We start from the raw sequence: 23838 nt of genomic DNA on the forward strand, positions 1-23838 counted from the left end.
ACGGGGTGCTCAGCAGAAAAGGTAAATACAGTGCAGTATGCGGGAGAAATTCAAGCACTCACCGTTGTTATCTTCCAAGTCTTTATTACGTAGAGATCATAGCAGGGAGGGGATGGTGGATCAGTGAAGGTGCAGGCGCATCACCTGGGATAGCTATTTCGGGACTCCTCCCTTCCTCTAGCCAGGTGGCTAGAGGAAGGGAGGAGTCCCGAAATAGCTATCCCAGGTGATGCGCCTGCACCTTCACTGATCCACCATCCCCTCCCTGCTATGATCTCTACGTAATAAAGACTTGGAAGATAACAACGGTGAGTGCTTGAATTTCTCCCGCATACATAACTACTATAATGCTGCTACTATATACAAGACTATAATACTGCCCCTATATACAAGAATATAACTACTATAATACTACCCCCTATATACAAGAATATAACTACTATAATACTGCCCCCTATATACAAGAATATGACTACTATAATACTACTCCTATATACAAGAATATAACTACTATAATACAAACAAAATGATGTATATGAATGGGTTTCTGGGATTGCTTATTTGCACATCTATATATACAATCACAGACGGATAAGATAATGAAGCAGCGGTTATGTTCAGTTTATGGTCACAGAGACGCTGTAAACCTTTAAGAGACAAAACAGAAAGTCCATAGTTTGGTGATTTGAGCGAAGTCTTTCTCATCCTTATAGATAAGTAGCTGAGCGCCTTCTGTTTCTATCTCAGTAGTGACATCAGGTCTGGTCAGGGGTGTAGCTGTAAAGGGTGCCGAGTCAGCATTGTCACCTGGGCCCTGGTGTCTGAGGGCGGCCCGAAGACCCTTCTACCACATAGGGCATGGTAGGTGGAGAGGTTGCAGATTTTGCATTGGGACACCCAATGCTTTAAGTTACACCTCTGGCTCTAATCCACATGGCGATGATGACGTGCAGGGCCCTCATCCCTCCTGAATGTTGCTGTGACCTGATCGTTTCACGTATATTCGGTAATTCTCATCTGGTACAAGCTGGAGGAAATTCTTGGTAAATGTAGTCAGATAGCGACCTGTAAGAAAATGCATAGGTTAAGGGGGTGTCTAAATTATAAAAATAATTGGGGGAGGGGGCAGTTTCATTACATTTATCAATTAACAAAGGGGTTCTCTCTCTGTAAGGACTCAGTTTGCTCATTCATTACATAGATTTCAATAGGCACAATGTAATACTTCATCTGTCCTGCGGAGGAGCTGTAGGGAAACTGAACTCTTGCTGCTGACCGTCTCATCTGATCATGTGATCATCTTAATTTTTAGGGGAGATCGTTAGAAGTGGACAAACCCTTTTTTGAAATGAAATGAAAGGGTTAACTGATTCTAAAATTTTGAAAAAAAAATCTAAAAATAAATAAATTAAATAAAATAAATACCTGAATGGTTAAAGCTATTCAGTAAGGGAACAGAGGCTCCAAATGTCCCTAACCCGTGGTATTCCAAACACAAATAGCCTGGACTCGGGCCTAGATGGCAATCAGCGAGTTTCAGTGCACGTAACCCTGACATGGGGACACGGGGCGTATGTAATGGATTTCAGAATGTCTCCGTCGAGCGCTTTTTCCAAAGATTAAAAGTGTATACAAAGAGTTCTGAGATCTAGTCAACACCACGAGCCCTGTGGCACATTATGTGCTGGCGTGTCATAAAAGCCTCCGTAATATAATCAGAATGTGCCGCTGCCAGAACACACGTATCTGTAAGAACCATCGTGCCCCCTAAATATAATTACCGGGATAGGGATCTAACACGCGGCAGGAGGGCGGGAAATGCTGCTGCAATTAAAAGATAATTTACAGCAATTCAGCGACAAGACCTCAGAAGGTGAAGGACGAACGAATTGAGGAGGAAATAGGGGTATAAGGGAAATTGAGGGTGAAATAGGGGTAATATATAGGGGAATGGAGGGGGAGTGAGAGCTATTACACTAAAGGGACACATAATGCACAGACATATACACCGCCCTTAGGGGTATGTGTTTAAACATGGCTGTAATTTATTTGGTCACTGTATGGCGGCATTATTAAGAAACTGAAAGTTATTAGGTTGCCTTGTGTTTAAGGCTGATATTTGGATAATGTTTGGCGGCATTATTTAGACACTCTACAGCACCATTATTAGATTGCTTTATATATAGGTGCGTTTACACGTAACGATTATCGTGCGAATTCAAATGATAATCGTACGTGTAAACGCAGCGAACGATCAAACGACGAACGAGAAATCGTTCATTTTGATCTTTCAACATGTTCTGAAATCGTCGTTCACAAAAATTCACAGATCTTTCCGTGTAAACAGTCGTTCGCCGATTTAACCAATGTGTGAGATAGGCTTAAGCGATCGCAAAACGATCGCAAAGCGAATTTTCCGTACGATATATTGTACCGTCTAAACGCTGATCGTTATGAAAAAAAAATCGTTACTCCGACATCGTTAATCGTATGATCGGGCCAATTATCGTTTCGTGTAACTGCACCTTATCAATCTATTATTTGTTAACTATATGGTGGCATTATTTACACATTATACAAAGTATGAATCTATTATTTGTTCACTTTATGGCAGCATTATTTAGACACTCTACAGCACCATTATTATATGGCTTTATGTATGAATCTATTATTTATTCACTATATGAGGGGCATTATTATACAGCACTATTATTAGATCACTCTTATTTGGCATTAGGTAAGTACTATTGGCATTAGGTATGGCAGTACTATTATTTCTGCAGTAATTGAAGTTGGTGGCACTGTATAAACTTATTTTAGCCATATGATGTATGGCTAGTATGTTATATTAGATCCTATACACAGTATGGTTACTTGTACCCTGTATGGCGCTACTACTTTTTTTGCAGTAGATGACGGTGGCGGCACTATATTCAACAGTATTAGTCATATGATGTACGATGTTATGTTAGAATCTATGATTAGGCACAGTATGGCTGTTGTTGCCCTGTATGGCAGTACATCATACAGGGCAGTATCATCAGATGAATCAGTCCAAAGCTACATACCAGTCCATGTCCTCTGCTGACCAATGACAAAGCTGCCACACTGTGGACGACCATTGCAGAACACCGCCGCCTCCGCTGCACTGTGCACGGATAACAGACACCCCTGGTGGTTATAGGACGGCCAGCACCTAAAATCTCCATCCGTGTCATTCATGCGGAATCCTCTGAGCACGGTGTAATCTGGGATACAGGGCAGACATGATTAGGTTCCTGAATAATGGACTGGACTGAAGGTAACCCTTACTTATTACTGCCTGGCGCACACAGGTCTAGCACATATGGACACAATAGTCTGGGCAAAAGTAACAGGAGTAAAGGGTAATACATATGTCCAAATCTACATTCTAACACCAATGTCTAAAATGTTACTATAAGTGTGATTGGGACTGGCACCAATAGAGGACAGGTATGGGACTGGCACCAATAGAGAACGGGTATGGGACTGGCACAGAAGAGGGGATGAAGAAGTGCACTATTGAAGGGCTATGATTTTCACTATTTATGGAGTGTGGGATTTTCACTATTGATGTAGTATTCAGTATTGATGATGAATGTGATTTTCACTATTCAAAGCATATGGTATTTTTTTTTTACTTTTGATGGAATATGTTATTTTCACTATTAAAGTACATGATTTTCAGTATTGATGGAGTGTGGTATTTTCACTATTGAGGTAGTATATGATTTTCATTATTAATTGAGTATGGTAGTTTCACTATTGATGGAATGTATGATTTTCACTATTAATGGGGAGTGGTATTGATGGGTCATGTGACAGATGGCACGCCATATTTCCCGACACAACATCTCCATTTCTGGCGCCATTACGATAACCTACCATGTAAGTGGTGCTCTTGGCTCTGGTTCATTCCTGTCTTGTACAAACGTAACACATCCTCAAAGGCCCTGAGCGTCTCCTCAATTCCGACATGTAAATCTCCTACAATGAGAATGGCGTCAGAGCCTGTAACATATAAACGTGGGGTCCTAATACACTCCTACGGAGGAGAGGATGCTACCTGTCATGTTCATTATGTCTTCCAGGTGCGTCCGCAGGGAGAGAGGAGCGGCGTGAGGTAAGAGGTAAGTGAAGAAGAATCTGAAACAACAAGGATCAGAGTCACCTGATAAATCCCATTATAGGTTGAATACTCTATGATCAGTGTTCGCCCTTTAACACCCAGCCTTGTACCTGTATGCGTTGTAGAGGTTCCTCTTCTCGTTGGAGCCCGCACACCTCCCGCTCTCCGAACAGGTCATGGCGAACGTCCGGGCAGGGAAGGCAAGCACACAGTCTGCGTCTTCTCTGCACGTTGGCTCCTCGCTGCTGGCATCATCCATGTCCGTTACTTTCAGGCTTCCGTCCACCATGACGAACTGTCTGGGCTGGAAATCCAGAAGGGCGACGGAGCCCATGGGGGAATTGGCCAGATAATGCAGCAACCGCACCAATTCCCAACAGATCTGTGGAAAAAGAACGAGAATGGGGAATAAATCTATCGCACCATGTCCTGTGGATATTAGGATGTTAAAGAGGGGTCACACTCTTCAAAACTACAATTCCCATCATGCCTGGACAGCCGAAGGCTGTCCAGGCATGATGGGAATTGTAGTTTTGCAAGCTGATTTTGTGAATGGGGCAGAACTGAAAACCCAAAGATAAAAAGTTGCAAAACTTTTTGCTAGTTACACCTAAGTGGAGTATCCCTTTAAAAGTAAAAGGGCGAGAGATTTTGTATATCACACAATGGGGTTCCCATAAGTTATACCAGGAATGTGGGGCCATAAAAATTCCCTAGGATCTTACAGTATAATGACTCTCCGAATGACCTCTGACCTGGCCACTTATATAAACACAGATCTGAGCTGTCCCCTCTGAGTGATGGAGTTGTGAATTGTAAATGGCGGCTTGGCCACCCCCCCTGTGTCCTGCAGAGGGGACATTGCATGACATTAAGCAGCCTGTTTGCACAGACCTCTATGCTAATCCCTTTTGATGGGGGAATCCTTGACTCATTAACCGTCGCACAGCTGGATGGAGATTGCATTGAGCAGGAGAGCAATGGCCTGCAAGCAGTCCCCAGCTGTCCCTTGCTCAATATCACCTACCCAGCATGGCCGCAGCGGAGACAATTGCCATTGTTTGCCTTGACTTACTTTAAATCTTTCCTCCCAGGGGGTTTGCAGGAGCTGAATCATCTCCAGGGGGGATCCAAGTTCCATCATTGCTGTGACCCTGATGTCAGAGGGGGCGCTATTAACATAGCACTGGCCATGGAGCTGCAAAGAGACAGATTACAATTTACAATTTGAAAAATAGTAAAAAAAAAAGGCATATAGTGTCCCTAATACTGTGACCCCATACATTGCAATCACTAATAGTGAATCCACACCCTGCACTAGTAACAATGTACAATGACGTCATTGTCTCATCTACATCATCCTCCATTGTCCCGGGCCAAATAAAGATGGCATTTGCTAATTTACTATGTTCTCTATGGGGGAGATTTATCAAACATGGTGTAAAGTGAAACTGGCCCAGTTGCCCCTAGGAACCAATCAGATTCCACCTTTCATTTTCCAAAGAGCCTGTGAGGAATAAAAGGTGGAATCTGATTGGTTGCTAGGGGCCAACTCTACTTTACGTCATGTTTGATAAATCTCCCCCTATGGGTCCTATTAGAAAAAGCGTTTTTACCGATTAACGATCGCAAACTAGATTGTTTATCGTTAACCTGAAATCGTTTGCCATGTTACACAGTTGTTAGTTACTGCGATCGTTAGGAAGAACGTTACTACTATCGTTTTCTCCATCTGATACCAGCAAAAGAAGGAACGATGTGCAATTACATTGAACGATTAGTGAACGAATGCAGAACTACAGGGAACGAATAGCGATGATTTTAGGGTCCGATATAAATCAACGATCAATGACACACAAACGATTTCTCAATTGTTGCTTTCAATTACACAGGACGATGATTGTTTCAATTGGAACAATATAAAGTTTTTCTGCACGACAATCTTCCTGTGTAATGGCGCCCTATGACACCCACCACTAATTTAAGGGGGGGGGGTCCATTTATGCCAAGAACAACTGCGCCAAATGTCACATTATATAGCGCAATGTCTGACAGATTTTTAGATTTTCACTTTTTCTTTACCCGTTGAGTGATAACTTTGAAACTTTTTTACAAGGTCCCATGATGCTTTGCTGTATACTGTATGTGATAGAGAGCGGCAATGTGGCTTTGTCACTCCTGTAATACTTAACAAGTGTAAAGCAGCCTGTTTATCCAAGGAAGTGTCCTGAGGAGCCCCCTGCCCTGTCCCTGCCATCACCGAGGTCACTTCAGGCCCCACATGGACATCATGGAGGGAGGGGGGTGATGGTATAATATGAGGTTGTCCATTGACTTTGATGAACCTGTGGCTCTCCAGCTGTGGCAAAACTACAACTCCCATCATGCTCTGATAGCTGGGACATAATGGGAGTAGTAGGTTTCCCCCTAAACCCACCAACCAGAGAATCTATAGCAATGGGAATAGAATTCGGAGAGTCCATGTAGGACTGCAACCCTATCTACATCTAATAAAAGACTCCTTAACCCTACAAACCAAGGACCATTCCCCATAATGTATACCATACCAGTGCATATTATCATCCAGTGTTGACTCCATTTTCCGTTCCTGACCTTATTCCCACACTACTTTAGGGTATGTTCACACTACAGAATCCCTACGGAACACCTGTCGTGGATTCCGCAGCTTGCACCCACTGGCGGCCGCGCGCATTTCTGCGGGTCCCATAGATTCCATTCTATAGTTTTCCAGATTTCGCCGGCCGCCCAAAGAATGAACCCGCTCATTCTTCGGGCGGAATCTGGCAAACCATAGAATGAAGCCTATGGGAGCTGCCAAGATGCACGTGGCCGCCAGTGTCCGCGATTGGGTGCGGGTTGCGGAATCTGCGATGGGTGTTCCGTCGGGATTCCATAGTGTGCACATATCCTAACTCCTGAGCTCAATGCCAGGGAGATGCCCATCACCCACATCTTATAGATGTTCACAACTTCAGATGTCCACCATCATTTATCGCAGGGATGGGAACCTTCAGCTCTCCAGCTGTTGCAAAACTACAATTCACATCGGCATGATGGGAGTTGTAGTTTTGGAACAGCTGGAGGACTGAGGGTTCCCCGTCCCTGATTTATAGCTTGATAATGTATATTATGATCTGGTCTAGACCCTCATTTTCCATCCCTAGCCTTGATATGACATCACTTTACTCTTGCACTCAATACCAGTTAGGCACCGATCAGCCACTAAGTCCAATCCAGTTTTGCATGAAAGTTGAGTCACCTTACCTGGATTATTCCTGGGTGTCGGAGGATCTGCAGTAAAGCGATCTCCTTTTGCAGCTTATACGTGGCCAGTCGGTGGCACCCATGGTGGTCGGCGTATTGCTGCACACATTGCTTCATGTCGTTGCCTTCACCATGGACGGATTTGAGGGCGATGGATTTGCCGTTCAGTAAAGTTCCCTTCACCACCACTTTAGTAAATCCTGATCCGATATAATCCAGCCCTGTTATATGGCTCAGATCCTCACAGGTCAGGGACTCAGGACCCTCCATCGATCTCGCAGTCTCCTCCGGGATGGGTTCTTTAATCCCCAATAGGGTTTGATAAAAAAATTCCAAATCCTTGTGCCTCTCCATAATTTCTCGCCTCATCTGTCGGCTATGCTGGGAATATAAGAACGGCTTGTAGGTGCAGCATCCTCCGGGGAAGGAGAACTTGAGATATAAGGCTATGAGCATGAGCGCAGCTCCTGAGAAGATGATGTGTCCTTTCATTGTCCCCTTCTCACAACTTCTCACCTCTGTCCTCTTACAGTAAATGAGTTCATTAGGAAAGGAATGCCGCCCCTGTTTGGCTAATGGGGTGGGTTAATGGGCCTGTGGACACCCACTGAGGAGGGTCTAATAAAACTCATCCCTTACCTGACCTCACTCTGCAAACTTTTGATCCCTGGATACAGTCAGCTTTCTGCTGCCACCTAGTGGAGAGAAGTAGGAATAGCAGTGGAGAAGTAGGAACAGCAGGGGAACGCTGAGAAGCAGAAGGGGACATTCCAGGGTCCTGACAAACACACAATACAGGCAAATATTTGCCCAGTTTTATTATCACCGCCCTACGGTATTTTCAGCTTGATGCATGTGACACAATTTCACTATTGGGAGTTTATTGCAATCACTATTATTAGAATCTAAGAGCGTAGAGATGCAATGAAGTAGCAAAGGTTGCAAGTTTTTTTTTTTTTTAATATACTGTTTAAGACAGGGAAAGAACCTTGGCCCTCCAGCTTTTGCAAAACTACAACTCCCATCATGCCTGGACAGTCAAAGCTTTAGCCAGGCATGATGGGAGTTGTAGTTTTGCAAAAGCTAGAGGGCCAAGGTTCCCTACCCCTGGGTTAAGACCTCTGCTAGCTAAAAGCAAATAGAAGCCTGCTTGTTTGTACCCAGGAGATGAAAACTACTGATCCTACATTTATATTCCTCTGCTTTGTCATAGGAACAGTGCAACGAAAATAACGCTGAGCTGCGTCTGCTGCAGGACCCCACTGACTGTAAAGGGGTAGTTCACCCAAAAAAAAAAAAATTCTTTTAAATCAACTGGTGGCAGAAATTGCCGGAGATTTGTAATATACTTCTAATAAAAAATCTTAAGTCTTTCAGTACTTATAGCTGCTGTATGTCCTGCAGGGAGTAATCTTTTCAGTTTAGAGAGCAGGAGAGGTTTTCTATGGGGATTTGCTGCTGAGGTTTTTTATGGGGATTTGCCACTGCTCTGGACAGTTCCCGACATGGACAGAGGTGGCAGCAGAGAGCATTGTGTCAGACTTGAAAGAATACACCACCTCCTGCGGGACATACAGCAGCTGATAAGTACTGGAGATTATTTTTTTAATAGAAGTAAATTACAAATCTCTGGCACTTTCTGCCACCAGTTGATTTGAACGATTTTTTATTTTTTTTTGTGAATGACCCCTTCAAATAAGGTTATCCAGGATTCCAGTATGTTATCTGGTTATCCAGTATGTGTTTGGTATTGCAACTCAGTTCCATTGAAAATAGAGAGGAGTTGTAATACCAGGCACAACCTGAGGACAGGTGTGGCACTGTTTGTGGGTAAACCATTTAAGGAGGTCATCCAGGATTAGGAAAAACACAGCTACTTTCTTTGGTGTTACCACATGCAGCATGATGAAACGGACACAAGTCAAAATACAAAATGGGCATGCTGCCTTTTTTAGCAAGAGATCATTCTGTCAAATTGCACTTTTTATCCGCACTGTGTGAACTCACCCTAAGAAACCATTTGAGCTCTTGCATGGCATAATATCTGAAGTTTTGTTGCCATCTGCTGGCCATTAATAGGTACTACAGATGAAACTTTCCTTCCAAAATTTAAAAAAGGTTTTTATTGCTGATGATTCTATTTTTTCCCTTTGTTGCTAAGATTGAAATTCCCTAAACTCAAGCTCCTCATGCTGTTTACACAGCCTTTTAAGTATTCCCACTCCCTTAGAAGTTTCCATGTTTTATGATCACATCACAGAGGATTTTATTGGGATTTTCTTACTAGGATCAACAATAAAAGACTTGTTAACAACATCAAAGTCAGTGCAAATTACTGTAACTAAAATCTTTGAATTGCTTTAGCCCCCCGCCTTGATTTTTTAAATCAAAAACTGAATTGCACTGATACAATGTGACAAAAAAGTATGAAAAAAAAATGCATAGAAAGAAAAAAAGTTAATCTAATCTTAATTGACAGAGATGATTCCCGATGCCTTTACTGCTTCTCTCGGACTCTCAGACGACACCTTGTACCCTCCATGGGGCGCAGAGTTCCCGTATCCAGGATCTTGAAGGTCTGATCCTCCACCAGCCGGAACTGGAATCTCTGCAGCAGCTTCGCCATCACTACTTTGGCCTCCATCTGCAGTAAAGTAGAGAGAAGAGGAGGAAATATCCAGAAGAAATGCAAAGTTCTAATGGTCGGACTATCAGGATGCAGGATAATCAGAATTTGTAGACTACTGGGTACAGTGGATTTCTTGTCTTCCTGTCCCGGATATCTGTTGTTCTGTATATTACTTATCAGTAGAGCCCCCTATAGAAGTCTATGGGAGGAAAAATGGTTTATTAAAAAAACAAAAAAAAAACAGTAAACTGCAAAAGAGCAGAAAAAAGTTGAACTGCCCAGAAGAATTGTCACACTCATATACATTCTGTGGGTATGGCGCTTCATTTTTGTCAATTGACTCTAAAATCTGGCCACAGTGTCAATTTAGGCAATTTTATTGGATTTTTTTTCCCCCTGAAAAACACTTGGTCTGAGTCCACCTTCTGGTTATATTCACACACAGTGAACTGAGTGAAAAACACCGCCCGGTATTTTACCTTTATTTTATGGTGTGAACATAGCTGTAAATTGCAGGAGGGAACTTGACTTGGCAGTGTAATGTCCAGGTTCTGCCTGCAGTCCACAACCACATGCAGTAACCGCAGCCACTAGTACGGTGGGGATGAACTCCCAGAAAATGCTGAAAGGCTGTGCTCTCACATTGTATTTTCTGTAAAAGGTTAAGAATGCTTCAAAAACACAATGGGGGAACACAGTCTAACACTCACCCCTCCCTGCAACTGCTCCTGCATCTTCTTCTTCACTGCATCCTGTGACCATCAGGTGATCCCCAGAGGCTGCAGTACAGCTGAAGACGCCCATCATACAGACAGGAGCAACAAGGGATAAGTGTGAGGTCTGCACTGAAGAGAAGAACTCCTGCCACAGTAAGCAGCAATCTATATAGATTGCTGCTTACTCCTTACCCCTACTCCTCCTCCTATTACTACTTAATCCTTACAAAAGACCCAGGACCCCTTCCTTGTTGGTCCAGACGCATTGCTTTCAGCCCAATGAGTAGGAACTACAGGAAGCAGAGATCTATACAGATCACTGCTAAGTGTCTGGTCCCAAAAGAACTGATTATTGATGCCCAGCATTGACACCTAACTCCCTGAGGTCAGGGGCAGAAAGAGAGACAAACTTGCTCTTGAAGGGGACACTCTGTACAGAGCAGGGACTCTTGTATAGTATTGGTGCAATGACATGCAGCTTGAAAGGGACAACAATGCAGTTACTAAAAATATGGTGAGTGCAGGTACAGAGCAGTCTTGCAATTCCCAACACAACCACTGGTGGCAACAGAGAGACCATGTCGAACGCATACACTCCATATAATACCGTCAAGTACATCCCAAATAATACCGCTATATTATACAGCATCCATAATACTGCCTCATATCCACCCAGTATTGTGCAGTTTGTCTCCCCCTAAACAGACGCTATATAATTTATGAGCCATGATATCTGTTATGTCGCCAGTTCTTGTAGGAATCCACCTACCTGGGCGAACACCTGTCCGATACAGGACCGTGGCCCCAGAGAGAATGGAAAATACGTGAAGTAAGGCCTGGAGGGAAAAAATACACACACATTAAAGTGACAGTGAGAACCCCAGAAAACGTGGAACGGTCCTGGTACATTTATTAACCCTTAAAGGGTGTCAGAGATTTGTAATTTACTTCTACTGAGAAATCTCAAGTCGTTCAGTACTTATCAGCTGCTGTATGTCCTGCAGGAAGTGGCATTCTTTTCAGTCTGGAGAGCAGGAGAGGTTTTCTATGGGTATTTGCTCCCGCTCTGGGCAGTTCCTGACATGGACAGAGATGGCAGCAGAGAGCACTGTGTCAGACTGGAAAGAATACACCACTTCCTGCAGGACATACAGCAGCTGATAAGTACTGGAAGACTGGAGATTTTTTAATAGAAGTAAATTACAAATCTCTGGCACTTTCTGGCACCAGTTGTTTTGAAAGAATTTTTTTTTTGTGAACTACGCCTTTAAATCCAGCAGTTGTGCAACTCACTTTGGGGCATCACGGCTGAACCTGTCCGGATTAAAGGTGAGAGGATCTGGGAAAAACTCCTCCATCCTCCCCGTGACGTATGTGTTTATCTGGTGATAAAGAACATGGGAGTCAGAGTATTCTATGATGGTGTTTTTGGCTACTGTATCTAAGCATATCATGTGTGATACAGTCTGAAAGTGATTCATTCTCCATTATATATCATACACTTTCCATAGGATTAGTACTGTTAGCGACTGATTTCCATTGTAACTATTTGTAGATATTGAGTCCTACCATCACTGTGGTATGTTTTGGGATCCTGACCCCCTCAACGACAAGATCGTTTTCTATGAATCGAGTGGTTCCTGGCACGCTGGGGTACAGCCTTAGAGTCTCCTTCAGCACCTGCAAAGGCAAAAAGGAATAGAGGTAGAAACATCCTGCTGCATGCTATGCAATGTTACTGAACACCTTCAGAGCTGCATTCATAATTCAGCTGGATTTTTCTCAGCATCTCTCACTGCTTTCTGCTCATTTATTATGTGAACAGAGACTCTCTGATGTGCATGGATGGCACTTCATTGTAGTCTGCATTACTACAGCTACATCGTATTATCGATATTACAGAGGTTTCTTTTACGTATCAGATGCCAAACGGTAGCCAGCTGAATCCGGCAGCAACATGTAGAACTCCTGCTATACACGGACCACACACTTCCTAGATGGGTCAACCATCAGAGGCAAATAATAGTACTAAATGGTATCCGAATAATACTGCCATATGGTGCCTATATTATTGTGCTCTCTAGTACAGATATATCATATAGTGCACTCACAATGGTATGCGGTTCCTACCTAATACTGCCATATAGTGCCTGTATAATAGTGCCATATAGTACACATATATCATCATCTAATGTAATCTATATGGTGCCCCTATAACACCATGCTGTAAACCACCCAGAGTCTTACCTGGGACAGGTACCGTAGTTTGGGGAGATCTTCGTATTCGATATGTCTCTTGGCGCCAATGACCTCATCCACCTCGGCCTGGGCCCTGCACATCAATGAGATACAAGACTGATGTATCCTCCCAATGTGTGATGACATGCCGCATGACAGCCCACATTTACTCACTTGGTCAGTATTTCCGGATTTCGCGCCAATTCTTGCACTGCAAACGCTAACTGATTGGCGGTTGTCTCTTGTCCTGAGGAATAGAATAATTATAGGAGGGGCCGCTCTCTAGACATTCTTTATTCTATGGCTACTTTCACCACCTTGCTTTACCCTGCAGCTCTGCCTGTTTAGTGAAGCAATGCAATAAGAGATTTGAACCAACCCAGTGGGTGCACTAGCCCCTATAAACCCATCAAGGCCCATCTGTTATAACGGCTATTTGGTGGGTGATATAGTATATACTATGATAAGAGACATTGATTGTGGAATATTTGGAAAAATGAGCAAAGCTGCAGGTTAAAGCAAGGATGAGGTCGCTGACCATAGCGTAGCTGTACTGATGCCCTCTCTTGAACAGATATATCAGGAATACCAACCAGCAATGAAGAAGGTGACAAAGTTGTCTATCATGACCTCAATATCGCAGTCGTCTTCCAGAACTGTAAAAAAAAGAAGAATTTGAGCTGTAGTCAGGGGCGGATTAACTTTACTATGGGCCCCGGGCTGTTCACCAAGCTTGGACCCCCCCAACCCACTGTAACTATGGCGGCACTAGCTTAAATCTTTTTCCTCCATTATGTAGCCTGTAAAGGACCTGTGGTGACATCATTGTCACATGATAAGGTCCTTCAATATATTCTCTAATGTTACTGCTTTGTCTCCTGGCTACAGTTTTGCCCTGATTGGTGCAAAATTGCAGTAAAAGGCAGCGATTTTTATGCAAATCATGACTGAACACAAATCTATTTGGAGGGTCATGGGCCCCTCAGGAACTCAGGGTCCAGGGCTACCACCCAAAACGGACCTTTTATAATCCGCTACTGACTGTCGTGTCCCAGTATGGGTGGTCCACTAAGAATACCACCTGGGTAGAGTATTTCTGTCAGGTATCGCACTAAGGGGATGAAAGTGTTGTTTTTGTTTTTCTCCACTAGATGTCTCACTCTTCTGTTATACTGTTTGACTATATGAGCACAGCTGAAGGTAATAGGTTACCCTTCTATCTTGTTTTATTCACTGTTTGACCAATCACAGGTGCAGGTACCTCACATGACTCTCAGCCAACTACACTTCTTCCCTCTCCTTTCTCCACACAGCCCCACCAATAGGAGGTTAGACCCGGTCAGCCCTATATAAACCCAGTTGGTTCCTGGTGATGGTGGTGTGGTTGGATTGGGAGGATTCTTTTGTCAGTGTATGGTGAGAAGGAACCAGACAAGGAAGAGAGCTCCTGCTGCAGTGAGGCCAGAGCCCTTGTCAGGACCTAGAGCCAAGAGAGAGATTTTCCTATGAGAGAGACTTTCTGCAAGATGTACTGCTAAACCCTCAGGAGGGGTATTGTACACCTTGTCCACGCCAAGGATCCTTCTCTAAGTATTCTCAGGATAGTTACCACAGCAAGGAAGGGATCCCTAGTAAGACAAAGAGCAGGGAAGCTGAAGTATCTTACTGACTTATGCACAGCTATCCTGGGAGGTCCTGGGAGGTCTGTTACACTCAGTAGTAAAGGCCTGGGCTTGTATTACCCCACCTGGCACTCTCTGATCTGGTTGAGCAAAAGGAGGTCAGATATCTAGATATCTATACAAGAGTACGAGTATTCTTCTATTATTCTCCACACTAATCCCAGCAGAGTACAGTTCTACATTGGATAAGGCCCCCAGGACAGTCCCCATACCTACTTCTAACTCAAGTCACACTTCTATCTCTCTACTACTCTGCACGCTATCGTCACCTGCACCTGTCACGTCTCATGTTCTAATGTTTATATTGCACTGAAGTCTCTGGTTAAGTGCTGGACTTTTGTGTGCCGCACCAGCACCCGCACCTACACATTGTGCTACTTTTTTCAGTGTCAGTGTCTTTTCAATGTGTCCAGGGTATCACCACTCCTGGCCACCATGACAAGTGAACCAGAAGAAAACACCAATGGGAATGGATACCAAGATGGTAGAACACAGCCCAGAGCCACCCTCCTTCCCTCCAGATACTACTGATCTAGTACAGAGCATAATAGACACCTACCGGCTCCTCTGAGTATCTGGGTCAGTATATCATTAGGAACCTCCACTCCATCTTGTATCATCTTCTGTCTCCTCTCAATGCATTCCTTCCCCGTCTTACGTAGCAGGCGGACGGCATCTTGGACTTCATGGATAACGTTTTTTTTCGATGGGAGAAACTTTACATGGAAATCAGAGACTCAGATCAGCCTTGAGGTTCAGAGTATGCAGGTAATTCACATCTATAAGACACCTGAGGTCAGTGTCGGACTGGGGTATCTGGGGCCCACCAGAGGAAATGATCCTGGGGGGCCCACCATTGAAGAACCATTGAGTAATAACATGTCAGTCAGTGTTTGTGCAGGTTCTAAAGCTGGGGGCCCACCGGAGGATCCTCTGGTACTCTGATGGGCCAGTCCGACACTGTCTGAGGTGATAGATCATATGTGTAGGTGCTATGAGACACATACTGTTTCCATCACCTATGGCAGGTTCCTATATTAATGGGAGAGTATTACACAACAACAGTCAGAACGAACAGCCTGGATACTGTAATTGTGTAATATAAGATCTATTGCAATTTACACATTGCCCACTAGATGTCAGGCTACACTGAATACTGGTAAAGGAAGGATCTTACTTTACAGCAGGGATGAGAAACACTCAGCTCTTCAGCTGTTGCAAAAGCCGAAGGCTGTTAAGGTATGATGGGAGTTGTAGTTTTGCAACAGCTGGAGGGCCGAACGTTCCCCATCCCTGCTTTACAGCCTGCTAGACCGACAGCTCTATTGTACTGCTGGAGCCTTGATAAGCAGCTTTCACACTGACAGTCTTAAATGGGCCTAAAATGCAAAGCATTACATGCGGTATCTATGTGGTAAAAATTTGGTCTATGTGGAAACTTTTGTAAAGTTTGGTGGTGGTGGTGTGGGTGCTTGTGTCCCCCCCCATATTAAAGGGGTACTCCAGCTAAAATCTTTTTCTTTCAAATCAACTGGTGTCCAAAAGTTATATAGATTTGTAATTTACGTCTACTTAAAAACCTCAAGTCTTCCCATACTTATCAGCTGCTGTATGTACTGCAGGAAGTGTGGTATTATTTTCAGTCTGACACAGTGCCCTCTGCTGCCACCTGTGTCCACGTCAGCAACTGTCCAGAGCAGTAGCAAATCCCCATAGAAAACCTCTTCTGCTCTGCACAGTTCCTGACATGGACAGAGGTGGCAGCAGAGAGCACTGTGCCAGACTGGAAAGAACACACCACTTCCTGCATGGCATACAGCAGCAGATAAGTATGGGAACAGTACAGATTTTTAAAGGGAAGTAAATTACAAATCTATAGAATTTTCGGAAACCAGTCGATTTGAAAGATAAAGATTTTCGCTGGAGTACCCCTTTAAATGCTGCCGTGCACCAACCTTCACCAGGGGGTTCCTCATCTCCATCATGCCTTGCATACTAAGGAGAATGGCGCGTGGGAATGGCGTCTGGTCATCGTGTAGACAGTTCAACTCCATATCAAATGCCACCTGTGGAATATACAGAATAAGACTCACTGGAGCCATGACAAATTCAACCAAACAGTAGCTGTGTATTAAAGAATGCAGTTCCACCTTGGTCCTGCGGGGGCGCTAAAGTGAAAAATTAGTTAGTACAGAAGGAAATCGAACTTGTGATCTTTACCATCTGCAACCAATCAGTGGGTCCAGTTTATAAGGCTAATAGTGTCCAACTATGGCCCTTCATAACTGCTGGGCATGCTGGGAATTGTAGTTTCACAACAGCTGTGGAGTCTCACCTTGCCGATCACATCCAGGGTCATCTTGTTTAACAATTCGTGCATCCTGGCTTCTGTTTTCTCATCGGCCAGCTCAGTCAGCCGCTCCATCAGCTCCTCCGCTTTTTCATTGAACGTTCCCATTAACTCCATCAGATACCTGGACCGAAAAATCCCAATAAGCTAAACTCTCTGTCCATGTCAGGAACCGTCTAGAGCAGCAGCAAATCCCCATAGAAAACCTCTCCTGCTCTGGACAGTTCCTGACATGGACAGAGGTGGCAGCAGACAGCACTGTGTCAGACTGTAAAGAACACACCACTTTCTGCAGGACATACAGCAGCTGATAAGTACGGGAAGACTAAAGATTTTTAAATAGCAGTAATTTACAAATAGATCTATAAATCTCAGCTGTGGGATACTGTTTGATCATTTCAACAAATAGGGATTGTCCAAAAATGGAGGACCCCTTTAAGGACCCAAGGGGTCATTGTTATACATTAGTATATAAGATGTGAAAGACGCCACTACTTTATCAATAAATTACTTACGATCGACTAAAGGCGGGATCCATGATTCGTCGCTGCTTGTGCCAATGCTCGTGGTCTCTATCTGTCAATAATCCTTTCCCTAAGAATCTAATATAAGGTGATAAAAACAGGATAATAACAGTAAGGCTAAAAATCATATATTGATATGTAAACCACAAGGACATACGTTACTCACCGTACACCAAACAAGTGAAAGATCTGCTCATAAAACTTGTCTTTCGGGTGCTTGGAGGACATAAGGAGGTCCTAGAAAAGTGGAAGTCGTTTGTTATCCTTAGATACACCCTGAAAGCTTAAAGGGGTAGTTCAAAATCAAAACTGGTGCTAGAAAGTGCAAGAGATTTGTAATTTATTTTATTAAAAAATCTCAAGTCTTCCAGTACTTATCAGCTGCTGTATGTCCAGCAGGAAGAGATGTATTCTTTACAGTCTGACACAGTGCTCTCTGCTGCCACCTCTGTCCATGTCAGGAACTGTCCAGAGCAGTAGCAAATCTTCATAGAAAATCTTTCCTGCTCTGGACAGTTCCTGACATGGACAGAGGTGGCAGAAGAGAGCCCTGTGTCAGACTAGAAAGAACACACCACTTCCTGCTGGACATACAGCAGCTGATAAGTACTGGAAGACTTGAGATTATTTGATAGAAGTAAATTACAAATCTCTTGCACTTTCTAGCACCAGTTGATTCAAATGTTTTTTTTGGCTGAATTACCCCTTAATGGTGCGTTCACACCTACAGGATCTGCAGCTGATTTTCTGCAGCAGATTTCATTTAAATAACTGAACACAGCATCAAATCTGCTGCAGATCTGCTGCAGATCCTGTAGGTGTGAACGCACCCTTAGGGTACAAACACACACACCGTATACGCTGCACATACGCAACAGATCTGCAGCAGATTTGATGCTGTGTTCAGTTATTTAGATCTAATCTGCTGCATTTCTGCTGCGTATCTACTGCGTATCGCAGCAGAAAATACGCTGCGATACGGTGTGTGTGTTTGTACCCTTAAAGGGGTATTTCCATCTCAACTCACATAGATAGGGCTGTTAGGGCTCATCAAGTTAAACATTTTTGCAAATACATTCATCACTCCTTTCTCTGATATGCTGCTCCTACTACCTGTATGGTCTGGTTGGTATCTAAAACAATAGTACAGCTTTAAGAGCAGAGTAGTGGATGGTAACCTATACAATGAGCTGTCCACAATGGAAGTAAAGCATATCAGGAGAAGGCACGTTTGCTAAATGAATGTATTTGCAAAATTCTTTGTACTTCAATAACTTTAGCTGGAATTTGCCTTCTTTGGCGTAAATATCACATGGTTGGGCATGTACGGTGTGGTGGGGTCCCGGGAAGAGCCGGGTAATGAATTACTTCACAACGTCATGGTAGCCACCTCTAGGGACGGCTCACAGACTGGCTCATACAGCTCCTATTGAGATGTGTGTCTGCTGTGAGCTCCCTCTAGTGGTGGCTGCAGAGATTGACAGACTCATATATTACCTTTATAGTGTCAGGGCTGGTGACAATGACAAAGACTTTGTGTAAGCCATTGATGCGAACGACCGGACCGTATTTTAATACCCTGTAAAAGATTGTATTAACAATTAGGGGATATTAGTGGGTTACATTGCATTACCCTATGTGCTTACATGAGTTGCATAGTTAAAATATGTCAAATGTATGGGGACCTTTACTCTTTCATCTGGTATTGGTATGAATACATTAAAAGCACAAAAGTAGTGTAAAACATCACAAGAACAACAACAAAAAAATGCAAGTGCCACCCAACCAACAGGCCCTGTAGGGTACATAGTGGGACACTGCATAGGTATCATGGCATGGGAGCCCCCCCTATGGGAGCTGTAACTGTGGCCATATTGGTTGTCACTCAGCCTGTAACTAAGTAACAGAAGATGTGACATTGATAAGATCTGATCTCATCAGTAAGTTCTGATCTGCACGATTTTACTTACCAGTCAAGGAAAACATCATAGACGATCCCATTGTTCTTCTGGTTCACTAATGTGGATGAATGGCCCATAATAAAGCTGTAAAAAATAAAAGCTTGGAAACCTTACTATACTACATAGGTATATACAGGTTTCTACATGTCTCAATTCACTGACAGCAAACAGAGATGTGTACATAATAATAGAGTAATATGCAGAACAACAGCAGCCATCTCACCTGTCTCTGGGGGGTCCCGGGATGTGGTCATACTTCCTGTGGATATACAGTATATGGGCACAGTAGAGTAAGACGCAGATGACAGCCAGGCCCAGCAGCAGCAGGAGGGCCCCTGATATAAGAGCCCACAGGGTCATGATGAGGGGCCACACAGAGCGCTGCTCCGGAGGCTGAGCTCAGGTGTCAGCACTATCTGCTACAGAACAAAGAGAAACACATAAAGAGGAGGGGACGACCATAACCAGGAAGAAGCCGAGATCTATAGGGAGAGGAGGGAGGGTCAATATCACTCTATATGGGAAAGGCGGCCTCACCTAGTATTAACTGTACCAAATCCAGATGTGTATACAGTCCAATCACTGCTGAGCCATGTATCATGTGCGATACTGTCTGCTGAGATACTGTATCTAATCTTATCATGTGATACTGTTAGTAATGATACCATTTGCTGGACTTGTGGATCCAATACAGTTATGTGCAGCAGTACTATCTGCTTAGCCAGTGTAGCTGAGCCTACCAGGTGCGATACTGTCTGCTGAGTACAGTTACAGGTACTGCTATATCAGGAGCTGTGATTGGACAATGTTTTGGACACATATCTCGCTGTGGTCAGAGGCTTTCATTGCCGTCGCACGTGAGCTCAAAGTCCAGAGAGATCACTATATTATTGGCGGTGACGGATATGTGTCCTTACCTGCCTGTATCCTCCCCCACACCACTCCACCTCCCTTCTACTAACTTCTGGACTACTGTATCTAAGACTGCATTCACACGTTCCGTGTTCCGGAACACAGACATGGAATGCCTGTAACGGACTCTCCCTTGTTGAGTAGCATCTGTGATAAGATGCTGGGAGCGGGGGAACTGTACTGGGGCACCGCGCGGCTCTGTCATTACAGTGCGCGGCATATCTGTACAGTTCCCCCGCCCCCAGCATCTTATCACAGATGCTGCCCGACGGGGGGAGAGTCCGTTACAGGCATTCTACGTCCAGATTTTGGAAGCCAAAGCTAGGAATGGATTTGAAAACAGGAGAAATCTCAGTCTTTCCTTTATGACATGTTCCCTGTTTATAGTCTGTTCCTGGCTTTGGCTTCAAAAATCTGTCAGATAAATCTGTCTGTGTAAACACACCATAACCCTATCATGTGTAATACTGTTTGCTGAGTATCCTTTCACGTTAAACTGTCTGCTGAGTTGCAGTGTCTAAAGCAGGAGCTGGAAACCTTCAACCCTCCAGCTGTTGCAAAACTACAACCCCCATCATGCCTGGGCAGCCGATAGCTGTCCAGGCATGATGGGAATTGTAGTTTTGCAACAGCTGGAGGGCCAAAGGTTCCCCATCTAAAGGTCTAAAAGTCCTCATACACCTTCAATAACTGACGGCCAAACCATTGTTCAGCCATCACCCGCCGCCCGTCCTCCCCATACACATCTACATTATGGGGAGGGGTAAGCTGCAGCCAGAGAGGTCTTGCTGTGACTTATCTCTCCTAAAACAAAGGGGTCTTGCAGTGATTTTCCATCTCACCCGACCCCTATCACTATCATCTTCTGTTTGTTTTTATTTTGGAGAGCTCCATATACCACTTACCAATGGCCAAACCCGCTGCAAGCAAGGGCTGGGACGCAGAGGTCCTGTGCTTGTGGTGACCCCCGGTGTGGAGGTACGGCCGGTCACTTGTCAGATGGTAAAGCGTGACGCCAGTCCTGTGGTGGTTGGCCGAGATATAGCCGGGCCCAGTGAGGTTATGTCGTGATGCCAGTGCCGGTTGGGCACACAGGTATGATGGCACACCTGCTTTTATTTTATTTTTTAAACTCTGTTTATTATAGTAATTCACAGGATGACAATGAAATACATACAATGCAAGTGAGGTACAGGTGCCATAAGTGAATCAGTATAAAGTTTTACAGAAACCTCGGAAAAGAAAGCATGAATTCACATCTTGACAATACATTGCAAACATACGGTCCAACATGGACTATCCAAATCCGTGTTCTAAACAAATAGGTGGTAAGGCTCTAACTGCATGGTCAGATGTCGCAGTCAACAGCAAATTACACCATAGTCCCCATACTTTGGTAAATTTACTTGGACATTTCCTGTGAATGAAGACAATTCTTTCATCTTCTACAATTCTACAATCTTATAAACCAATGAGATCCAGGTGGAGATGCGGGGGGGATTGTCTATCAATCCATTTTAGGGCGATGCCCTTACGTGCCAGGAATAGGCATATACGAATGTGATGTGGCCATATTTCTTCATCCATAATGACAAGAAGACACATGGCAGGGTAGTAATCCTATCACCTCCCTCCCAAAACTCTACTAAACGCGGGCAGGCCCACATCATGTGCCAAAAATCTGCCGGTTGGTGTTGGCATTTAGGACATGTGGGTTCAGGGATTTTACCCATCTGGAACAGTCTAACAGGAGTCAGGCAGCACTGATGTACGATATATAATTGGGTTAACTTGTTATTGGCCGCTGGGGAAACATGCAAGTGTGATTCTTCATTTCTTCACAGTGTTCATCAGTGAGGGAGGGATAAGCGTCTGCCATATGGTGGTAGAGGGAGGTGGATGGCGTATTGCTTTGGCCTTGATCAGATGGTCATACAGCATGGAGATCAAGCCACCTGGTCCCTGAGATCTTATAACCCCAATGAGAGGATAGGAAGAGATTGGGGGGTGTGAAGAGGGGAATTGTGCATTTAAGGCGTGGCGAAGCTGAAGAAATCTAAAAAACTGGATATGTGGAATGTCATTTCTTTTCCTAAAGGTATCAAATGGGACTAAGACATTGTCTGTGTAGACATTGGCTAGTGTGTGAACTCCCAGATTATCCCAGAATTGATGGTCCGGTAAGGAAGTGAGATGTGTGTAGTTAGAGTTAGGGCCCTATTCCACCGGACGATTATCGTTCAGATTATCGTTAAATCGTTTGAATCTAAACGATAATCGTTCGGTTGAAATGCAGTTAACGATTAACGACCGAACGAGAAATCGTTGATCGCTTTATAAGACCTGGACCTATTTTTATCGTTGCTCGATCGCAAAACGTTCGCATTGAATAAGACGTTGTTCGGTCGTTTGCAGTAGATACGAACGCAATAGCGAAGAAATAGCGAAGAAAAAACTATCGCAATTACGATCATAAGTAGTGATTATCGTTCCATGGAAATGAGTGAACGTTTTCAGGTCTTTCGCAATAGCGGTCGTTTGAGATCGTTAATCGTTAACGATTATGCAAACGATAATCGTCCGGTGGAATAGGGCCCTTAGACCACAAGCTGGCATCTGCCGGGATGTCCGAGTAGCATAGGATCGATCCAGCAGCTGCCCAGATCTTACGGATAGTTTTGTGAATAGGGAGGTAGGTGCTCCTAGGCAGGACGTCAGCTGTGAGTAGGGACCACAGAGAGGGAAGAGGAGAGGAATCTAGTAGCATTATTTCTGGGGAGGTAGGAGGTTCAGGTCCTATCCATTGGCCCAAGTATTTGAGCTTTCCGGCTAGATAGTATAGCAATATATTAGGCAAAGCCATACCAGCCAAGGATTTAGGTCGCTGGAGCTTCACAAGTTGTAATGTAGAACGAGATGAGCCCCATATAAATGAAATAAGTTCGGAATCGAGAGCAGAAAATAAAGCTTTTGGTAGAGGGACGAAGACATGTTGGAGCACATACAAAATTTTAGGTAGAGTTACCATCTTAATTAAATTTATACTCAAAGCCACGGAGAGGGGAAGAGACCCCCAGATCTGGAATTTCTCCCTGAAGAGGATCAATAGGGGATCCACATTCAATGTGATAGATTGTGTGGAATCTTTACATATGTGTATATGAACGTTTCCACTACTCTCAAGTACTCTACGAAGGAGTTAACTAAGGGAGTTCTATCAGGGTGTAAATATATGATAGCGGATTTTGATCAGTTAATGGTCAGGCCAGAGTATTGACCAAAATTATTTATGAGAGCTATAACTCTGGGCAGGGATTGGTTAGGGGATGACAAGGTAAGTAATAGGTCATCTGCGTATAAGCTAACCCTTTCTTCGCCTAAGGAGTGTGGA

The 23838-nt window shown here is 44.0% G+C and overlaps 2 protein-coding genes across 4 annotated transcripts; both read right to left on the reverse strand.

Moving 5' to 3' along the window:
- Positions 1–280: 280 nt before the first annotated feature.
- Positions 281–7952, reverse strand: LOC138770786 (extracellular tyrosine-protein kinase PKDCC-like). Of its 2 annotated transcripts, XM_069950010.1 has the most exons (7): positions 7436–7952; positions 5226–5348; positions 4261–4532; positions 4088–4167; positions 3907–4008; positions 3069–3248; positions 281–1065 (listed from the first exon to the last, which is right to left on the reverse strand). In XM_069950010.1, exons 1-7 carry the CDS (start codon positions 7925–7927, stop codon positions 959–961), a joined length of 1356 nt encoding a protein of 451 aa, XP_069806111.1. In that variant the 5' UTR covers positions 7928–7952; the 3' UTR covers positions 281–958. The 2 variants fall into 2 exon arrangements, with proteins under 2 accessions (XP_069806111.1, XP_069806113.1); XM_069950012.1 differs by lacking the exon at positions 3069–3248.
- A 1724-nt stretch (positions 7953–9676) lies between these two features.
- On the reverse strand, positions 9677–20301 carry LOC138770364 (cholesterol 24-hydroxylase-like). Of its 2 annotated transcripts, none has more exons than XM_069949433.1 (16): positions 20073–20301; positions 19759–19951; positions 19545–19619; positions 19072–19153; positions 17741–17811; positions 17566–17652; positions 17036–17174; positions 16656–16766; positions 15260–15416; positions 13612–13674; positions 13193–13265; positions 13028–13112; positions 12350–12460; positions 12074–12162; positions 11550–11616; positions 9677–10079 (listed from the first exon to the last, which is right to left on the reverse strand). In XM_069949433.1, the coding sequence occupies exons 2-16, from the start codon at positions 19893–19895 to the stop codon at positions 9933–9935; spliced, it is 1494 nt and encodes a 497-aa protein (XP_069805534.1). In that variant the 5' UTR covers positions 19896–19951; positions 20073–20301; the 3' UTR covers positions 9677–9932. The 2 variants fall into 2 exon arrangements, with proteins under 2 accessions (XP_069805534.1, XP_069805533.1); XM_069949432.1 differs by having other exon boundaries at positions 19759–19954.
- Positions 20302–23838: the final 3537 nt, after the last annotated feature.

The sequence above is a fragment of the Dendropsophus ebraccatus genome, chromosome 13 (genome assembly GCF_027789765.1).
Source record: "Dendropsophus ebraccatus isolate aDenEbr1 chromosome 13, aDenEbr1.pat, whole genome shotgun sequence".
NCBI classification, from domain to species: Eukaryota; Metazoa; Chordata; class Amphibia; order Anura; family Hylidae; genus Dendropsophus; species Dendropsophus ebraccatus.